The sequence below is a fragment of the Colobus angolensis genome, unplaced genomic scaffold, assembly GCF_000951035.1.
Source record: "Colobus angolensis palliatus isolate OR3802 unplaced genomic scaffold, Cang.pa_1.0 Scaffold522, whole genome shotgun sequence".
Taxonomy (NCBI): domain Eukaryota; kingdom Metazoa; phylum Chordata; class Mammalia; order Primates; family Cercopithecidae; genus Colobus; species Colobus angolensis.
The window spans coordinates 73,152-82,320 of record NW_012118733.1 but is presented as its reverse complement, the minus strand read 5'-3'; the positions used below and the strand labels follow the sequence as shown (position 1 = coordinate 82,320).

Here is a 9,169-nt window from a genome sequence, read left to right as displayed (position 1 = left end):
AGGTGCACAACACCATGCCCTACTAATTTTTTGTATTGTTAGTATGAGACAGGGTTTCACCATAGCCAGGATGGTCTTGATCTCCTGACCTTGTGATCCACCCGCATCAGCCTCCCAAAGTGCTGGGATTACAGGCATGAGCCACTGGGCCTGGCCAACCTGTTGGCTTTTCAAGACAGTTGGTCCTTGGATCCTGCATCTATGAATGTGGGAATTGCAAATATGTATACTTCTTTATGGAAGGGAAGAATTCAGATTTTTCCAAATATATATTCATGTCTATTTTAGCTGCATATGTTTTCTGTATTAATTGGGTGATATTAGCTGCTGTAGCAGATTAACACCACTTCTCAGTGGATTAACATGAGCAAACATACTTCCTTAGTTTCCTCGTTCATACTGGTTGGGAAGTGTTCAGTATGGCTACTCAGAGCCCAGGAGCCTTCCATCCTGTGGCTCTGCCCTCTGCTCTGCCCCAGAGTTCTTTTCATTCAGCAGATGGGTCAGGCAGAGCGATTGTGTGGAAGACACACATGTTTCTTAGTCACTTTGACCCACAGGAGACAACAGCACAGCATCATTTCCTTGGTGAGAACTAGTCCTGCCTAGAACTGGGGCTGGGCAGCCCCTTCCCACAACGACTGTGCACCGCGGAAGAGATCACTTGTCTTTGACGGTCAGCTGATCCTTTCTACCATGGGTATACCCATGACTCAAATCAACGATTCCTGAAAAATGTCATATTTAATGTTCTCAGAGTTACTTTCCAACTTCAGCAGTGAAAATGGCAAGAAAGAGAGGTCGTTCGGAGTCCACTCACAGAGAAGGTCGGGCTTCAGATCAGGCATCCTGGAGCTTCCTGTCTGTATTTGCACAAGCAATCTATCTCCAGACCCAGTATCTCCTCAGCAGGTTGGTCAGAGCGCAGGCAGAAGCGTATCTATCTGTCAACATTCTTGTTTTCTTTAGATGGAGTCTCATTCTGTTGCCCAGGCTGGAGTGCAATGGCGCAGTCTCGGCTCACTGCAACCTCCACCTCCTGGGTTCAAGTAATTCTTCTGCCTCAGCCTCCCAAGTAGCTGGGACAGCAGGCGTGTGCCACCAGGCCCGGCTAATTTTTGTATTTTTAGTAGAGACGGAGTTTCACCATGTTGGTCAGGATGGTCTCAGTCTCCTGACCTCATGATCCACCTGCCTCGGCCTCCCAAAGTGCTGGCATTACAGGTGTGAGCCACCATGCTCAGCCCCATCTGTACCATTGATGAGGATTTATTTCCCAATCAGCAACCCTGGACAACCAAATAGTGCAAACAACTACATGTATGAATGACTCCCAGGGGTTTTTTTTTTTTTTTTTTTTTTTTTTTGGCAAGATGTTATCTTAAGAGTAGGAAAAAATTGACCAAGTTCTTATGAGAGAGAAATAAATTCTTCCAGCATGCTGCTGTCAGTAACCATAAATAAGTCACCAGAAATAAGATCTAGGTCCTACAAACATGTCTGCTACATGGAAAAAGCCCAGAGCCAAATCACATCTCACTATCCAGAACATGGTTGACAAATGTGCCAGTTTCCCTTAGACACACAACATATTCCTTGCTGTAGTGTAATTGGAGTTTTTAAAAAAACTTTTTAACAGAGGATTCCATAGAAGAGGAACAGAAGAGTGAGTGGTTGGGATCAGCGTTGAGCCTCATAACTTTCTCTTTAGTGTCTGACTTGCATCAGTTCAAGTAGGTCTGTTTTATTAATGCTTACTGGCCTAAAGCTACAGCCATAATATTAAAGATGCGATGTTAGCACAGCACTGACATATAGATTGTTTTCCATAAGAAATAAATTAATGCTTGCATAGGATATTGAAGCCCTGGCTTTCCTCCAACTTTCTGGCCTCCAGGTTCAGAGGCTGGATTAAAGATAAAGATTACAAAGGGTCCCCTAAGGGGTTACCATTAAGAATAGGGTAGAGATCAGCGAAAACTGGGCTAGGGGACTAAGGCTGAGATATCAGCTCACCTCAATGTGAGACCCGACTTCCTCCCCACTGCTCAATCCTCAAGCATCAGGTAATCCATATGGACTAGCAGGTACTTGGTAAAGAAAGAAACAAAATGATCCCTTAACTCATAAACATCCAAACAGCTTTGTCAGGCAGGTGGCAGAATTTCATTTTTCACAAATGCTGGGGTCCTTTTGTCACTAAGAATAAGAGAATGTAGCCACCTCCAGTTTGATCCAGGCCAATATTCATGCTCAAAATATTGAAGGGTGGAGCATTTAAATTCAGTTTCTAGTCAGCTGCCATCTTGGATACCAGGGACTCTGAAGCCCCAGCCGAGGAGGCCACTCCAAGCAGATGAGGACAACGAGAGTCTCAACCACAAGGGAAGGCCGGGGTTGAGTGGGAAGATCACAACCCAGTAACCTGGTCTGTGCTTCAGGGCAGGACTCCAGACCCTTAAATAGAGAGGGCCTTAGAAACCAGAGGCTGGGTGGAAGGAAAGCTGCACTAACAGAGTGCACTCAGAATCAGGAGCCAGGGGACTGGAGGTGATGCCGCTGCGGACTCCTCAAGGTGTTCAGACTAGGTGCTCCTGATAAAAGAAGACTGACTCCTCAGGAATTCCTTCTCCTGCGGGAACAAGTTCCTCTTGGGAATGGTGGCTGCCATGGGTTCCAGGTCAGAGAGAGATTGTCTGTGGCTGACCAGCCTGATTAGGGCTTTGTTCCTGAACTGGGCTTGGCAAAGTTCTTCTGCAAAGAGTAGTAAATATATATATATACATATATTTGGAGACAGAGTTTTGCTCTCTTGCCCAGGTTGGAGTGCAGTGGTGTGATCTTAGCTCACTGCAGCCTTTGCCTCCCAGGTTCAAATGATTCTCCTGCCTCAGCCTCCCTAGTAGCTGGGATTACAGGTGCACAACACCATGCCCTACTAATTTTTTGTATTTTTAGTAGAAACGGGGTTTCACCATGTTGGCCAGGCTGGTCTCTAACTCCTGGCCTCAAGTAATCTGCCTGCCTGAGTCTTCCAAAGTGCTGAGATTACAGGCGTGAGCCACCATGCCTGGCCAAGAGTAGTAAATATTTTAATCTTTGCACATCATAGGCTCTGTCTTGCAATCATTCAACTCTGCCCTTGTAGCACAGAAGCAGCCACAGACAATATGTAAAAAATGGGCATGGCTGCATTTCCCACGCCACCAAAACAAAAGCTTTATTTACAAAAACAGGCAGTGGTCCAGATTTGACTTGCAGGATGTAATTGGCTGACACCTGTTCTGGAGAAAAATAGTCTTTTCTCCACAAGGCCATCCCTCCTATCCATCAGGCCTCTTGTTTACGAATACCCAAGGGGGGTATTCCTCGATACTTCTATTTTCCTCCTTTCTCCTTTGCTTTTCTTTCTCTGCTTCTTTTTTGTTTCTCTCTTCTATATCTTCAATCTCTTTCTGTTTTTCTTGTAAAGCACTTGCCCACCACATTGTAATGTAATCATCTGCTCTACAGATCTGTCCTCTACTGGACTTCCTTAAGGCTCTGTTTCTGAGAGTTTGTAGTTTTTCTGCAATGCCTTATAGGCAGTAGGTGCTTGGTCAATGTTAGCTCATAAGCCTGCTCAACTGGGATATTTTACTCCTTTTCCTGAATGCCTGGTCTTCCCCTCATAACCTCCACAGCAGCTGTGTTTCAGGAGCAGCTCCTCCTCTCTGTTTGGAGCTTTCAGTATTGGAGGCACAGCCATTTGGATGGGATTCTCTGAGTCCAAGAACCTCAGCAGCTGGTCCCTGCCTGAAGAGAGAGCTACTGTTCCAGTTCACAGCACATCTGGTTGTGACAGGAGAACAAAGAAGCCGTGGCAGGAGCATGAGTCAGACCAAGAGGGCGCAAGAGCCTTTCGATGAAGGTCCCAGAAGGCAGAAAGCCTTTCACAGGGCTGGGGTCAGAGGTGTTCCACCCAAGAGGATGTCTGGCAAGTGGCAGCTTCCTTTCTATACTCTTGCCCCAGTCATCCTCTCTTTGGCCCTCATCTGTTCCAAGAAAAGGACTCCTTCCTCCTGTTTTGCAAAATGACTGATTTTCATTTATGCCGATCTAGTTGACATACCCGGGTCAATGCAGGGCTAAGGTGAGTGTCTGACTTCACAAGCCCCTAGGGGGCAGCAGGGGCTTAACCTCTGATGGTTATGAAGAGCCATTCAGATGTTAGGCCTCCCAACGTGGTCTTTTTTTGGTAAAAAACTTACCTGCTGCGTGTACGTCTTAGAGGCCTGCTGTAATTTTGGCTCCAGAAATGGTGTCATCTGGGGCTTGGCCTGAGTCCCTGTTGCTCTTAGTCTCCTTCAGTGAGACATTTTCCCCTCCCACTCCTCCTTGGCCTCTTGCTAGTTTCACAGATGCACCAACGCAACCATTTTCAATCTGACCAACTCAATTACAGATGTTACAGATTGTAATTACCCAAGGAACTCCCAAAAACTAATTAGGTAACACGCAATCCCCACAATAAATTACTTTCCTTTGGCTTGATGTTCCAGAAAACTGTTTTCTGCTCACACCTGTAATCCCAGAACTTTGGGAGGCTGAGGTGGGCGGATCACCTGAGGTCGGGAGTTTGAGACCAGCCTGACCAACATGGAGAAACCCCGTCTCCACTAAAAATACAAATTAGCCAGGCATGGTGGCACATGCCTGTAATCCCAGCTACTCAGGAGGCCAAGGCAGGAGAATCGCTTGAACCCAGGAGGCAGAGGTTGCAGTGAGTTGAGATCACTCCATTATACTCCAACCTGGGCAACAAGAGCGAAACTCCGTCTCAAACAAACAAACAAACACTGTTTTCTGAGGAGGCAGTGAAAGAGTGTTGCTCATCCCTGTTAGGGATGCTCACGAAGCGGCTCTTTATTTAGCTCCATTGCATGTTTGTGAGTGTTTGTCAGAGGTGGCCACAGGCTCCGTGCCAGGGCTCTGGGCAGCAGCCACACCATCTTTTGCCACGATGGGGGATGTTGCCAGAATACCCATGGGACCATGTCTTGTTCCACCACCAAGAGAAACTTCAGTTTCCTTGGGCAAAATCTGGGAGGCCAGGTAATGGAAAGCAAACAGCAGATGCAGGAGATGCTTAAAAAGGAAAGAGAAGCAACGTGTTAACCTTGGCCTGAGACTAGTGGAGTCATGTTAAGTGATGGATCACTAGAGCGTTCCTCAGCAACAGTGCCTGTCAGAGAAGAAATCCAGAGCCTACATTTACATTTTTCTTTCCTTGTTTTTTGTTCACTATCAACAGACAATGGAATCTCAGAGTTTGCTGAATCTAAGCTTTGGGTACCAATAAAGGCTTTCCTTGACCTGAATGCATTTGAAAAGCACACTTTAAAACTATGTCAGTGATAAAGTAAGAAATTAGCTCATTCACAGGACTCATAACCTCAGAGTTGCAGACCCTTCACCAGGAGCTGCCATTCATGTGAAATACTGTTTATAACTATTAATAAAATCATCAGGACAAAAGGGGAAACAGGGAGCAAACTTGTAAACATCCTCAGGCATGGAGCAGGGATGGAGAAGCTTAGCAACAATTGTTTTTTTTTTTTTTTTTTTTTGAGATGGAGTCTCGCTCTGCCGCCCAGGCTGGAGTGCAGTGGCCGGATCTCAGCTCACTGCAAGCTCCGCCTCCTGGGTTTACGCCATTCTCCTGCCTCAGCCTCCCAAGTAGCTGGGACTACAGGCGCCCGCCACGTCGCCCAGCTAGTTTTTTGTATTTTTTAGTAGAGACGGGGTTTCACCGGGTTAGCCAGGATGGTCTCGATCTCCTGGCCTCGTGATCCGCCCGTCTCGGCCTCCCAAAGTGCTGGGATTACAGGCTTGAGCCACCGTGCCTGGCCAGCAACAATTGTTTATGTCAGGAGGGCCAAGGAAGGCTGACAGAAAAAAAAGTTCTTTGAGTTTGTATTAGTCAGGGTACTCTAGGGGGGCAGAATTAATGGAATATATATATATGTACATATATATATATGGGAGTTTATTAAGTATTAACTCACACAATCACAAGGTCACAAAATAGGCTGTCTGTAGGCTGAGGAGCAAGGGGAGCCAGTCTGAGTTCCAAAACTGAAAAACTTAGAGTCGGATATTTGAAGGCAGGAAGCATGCAGCATGGGAGAAAGATGTAGGCTGAGAGGCTAGGCCCATCTAACCTTTTCATATTTTTCTGCCAGCTTTATATTCGCTGGTAGCTGATTAGATGGTGCCCATCCAGATTAAGGGTGGATCTGCCTTCCCAGCCCGCTGACTCAAATGTTAATCTCCTTTGGCAACACCCTCACAAGCACACCCAGGATCAATACTTTGCATCCTTCAATCCAATCAAGTTGACAGTCAGTATTAACTCTCACAGAGTCTCAATAGTAGCAAGAAGGTTCCCAGTGAGAAGGAGTGAGCTTGGGGGTGGTCCTGTGTGTCTAGGTATGCACAGGGGTGGTATGTGTATGTGGCAGTGACTGTGTGTGCATACACATGTGCAGAGGCATTTGTGCATGTGCAGATGTGAATTGTGTGCATGTGTTTATGCATGTGTGTGGATGTGAGTGTGTACATGTGTGCATATCTGCATTTGCATATGCGTTGCTGGGTTATGGGTTTGTGTGTATATGTATGTGGGTGTACATGCGTGTATGGGCCTTTGTGTGTGTGCATGTGTGTTTATATAGGGACATCAAAACACACTAGATAAGATAAGAGCCCTTTACTCTTCTCCTGCAGTTTTGGCCTTTACTTCCCTGTTACAATCTCCGTGGTTCTTACTGTAGATTCCCATTGAACTGACCGCCTCCTCTCCTAGAAGGGCTGGGGAAGGGAAAGGCAGTGTGTTCTTCAGCTGCACATCCAGCCCTGAGCCTGCCTCCTGGTAAGTGCTAGCTCAGTATCTGCAGAGTGGTGGAACTGCACCCCACACTGATGGGATGGGTGACAGTGTGCAAGGCAGGCAGTTCTCATCTCACCTCCTTCCTCACCAGGCATGCTAAGTTCCATTTTGCAATATGAGGAGTCTAGGTTTTGTCACTTGTTTTTTGAGCATTGGTTTTCTTTTTTTAGTTTTTTTGAGATGGAGTCTCACTCTGTCGCCAAGCTGGAGTGCAGTGGCACAATCTCAGCTGACTGCAACCTCCAACTCCCTGGTTCAGGTGATTCTCCTGACTCAGCCTCCCAAGTAGCTGGGATTACAGGCACATGCCACCACACCCAGCTAATTTTTATATTTTTAGTAGAGACAGGGTTTCACCATGTAGGCCAGGGTGGTCTCCATCTCCTGACCTAGTAATCCGCCCTCCTCAGCCTCCCAAAGTGCTAGGATTACAGGCGTGAGCCACTGTGCCCAGCCGAGCATTTGTTTTTAAAACAGAAATGCATTTTTTTGAATGAGCATGGACCCAATTCTGGCATCTAGAATAAAGTGTATAGAAATGTAAAGAAACTCTTCCTTTTTCAAAATTCTTGACATTGGAAGAAGTCGAACCTCATGGAATGCTCTCAGTGTCTTTTATTGCAAACCACAGCATCTTGCTGGTGATTCTCACATTCTCACCTCTCATGTCCACTTGGTAATCTGTCATTTTAGTTTGGAAATGATTCAGGAACCTACTCAACCACTCCTTGTAAATGCTGCTATTATGAAAACAGTCATTCCTCCTTGCCTGTAGCACCACAAAAGTTCTAACTTGGTTTCTTTTTCCATTTTGCCTTCATTCTGCACACTTTGCCAAGGCTACTGTATTAGTCCGTCTTGCACTGCTATGAAGAAATACCTTTACGTGGCCAGAGCAGGAGGAAGGCGGGGGGCATGCTACACACTTTTAAATAAATAGATCCCGTGAGAACTCACTCACTATGCAGTACCAAAGGGGGATGGTGCTAAACCATGAGAAACTGCCCCCATGATTCAATCACCTCCCACCAGCCCCCACCTGTAACATTGGGGATTATAACTGAATATGAGATTTGGTGGGGACACAGATGCAAACCATATCAGTTACCTTTCAATAAGATCTAGTTGTATTAAATGGGAAACTATGAAATTGCCAACATGCAACCTTTCTTGACCTACAAAAATTTGTGGTCTAACGCAGGTAACCATGACATTGCTACCTAGCTCTTGAGTCTGTGTTGGCCTCTCATGACAATGGTTTTTTGAGAAGAAATTGCTGTACTTTGTTTCCTAATCGCTTCCTTAGAATTGAATAAGTGGGGTGGTATCCAGAATCTCATGTCTCATCGATGTCATTTGCTGGGTAACCAACAGCAAACAGCAGATATTTACCTCTGACATGCAATGTTCAAATCAAATAGTAAAATGTCTCTAGGTAAACATTTTATGCCTCTTTGTAATATCAATTGAATTCTATCCTTTCTGAAGTCACTACACCATTTCTCCCAGCAAAAAATTGTCTACAAAATCTTAGAGTTGGTTCTGACACTACTAATTTTGAGTTGAGTGACCCTAGACAAATCGCCCACCTTTTTAAGCTTCACTTTTCTCATATAAAAATAAGATGTATTAATAATAATTAACTCATCGGGCTTTTCTGAAAATTAAAATAAAAGTGCATATAACATGGTAAATAGGGTGACTCACACCTACTAAGTGCTCCATGGAGTACATTGTACATTTTAAAATAACTCAAAGAGTGAGATTGGGTCGTTTGTAACACAAAGGATAAATGCCTAAGGGGATGGATACCCCATTCTCCATGATGTGCTTATTTCACATTGCATGCCTGTATCAAAACATCTCATGTACCCCATAAAAATATGTACCTACTATGTTCCCATAAAAATTTTTTAAAAGAAAACAAGTATTAAAATTTGTTTTTAATTAATTAATTATTTATTTATTTAGAGACAGGGTCTAGCTCTGTCCCTCAGGCTGGAGTGCTGTGGCCCAATCTTGGCTCACTGCAGCCTTTTGCCTCCCAGGCTCAAGTGATCCTCCCACCTCAGCCTCCCAAGTAGCTGGGACTACAGCCGTGCTGCCATGCCTGGCTAATTTTTGTATTTTTTGTAGAGACAGGGTTTTACTATGTTGCCCATGGTGGTCTTCGCCTCCCAAAATGTTGGAATTACAGGTGTGGGTCACCATGCTTGTCTTTTTTTTTTTTTTTTTTTT

The 9,169-nt window shown here is 45.1% G+C and overlaps 1 protein-coding gene across 1 annotated transcript in view; it reads right to left on the bottom strand.

Moving 5' to 3' along the window:
• Positions 1 to 4,905: 4,905 nt before the first annotated feature.
• LOC105525232 (golgin subfamily A member 8K-like) overlaps positions 4,906 to 9,169 on the bottom strand; it is an 11,474-nt gene continuing 7,210 nt past the window's right edge. Inside the window, exon 3 of the mRNA XM_011960768.1 lies at positions 4,906 to 5,127. Within this exon, the coding sequence (XP_011816158.1) occupies positions 4,906 to 5,127 (222 nt within the window). The remainder of the gene's footprint in view (positions 5,128 to 9,169) is intronic.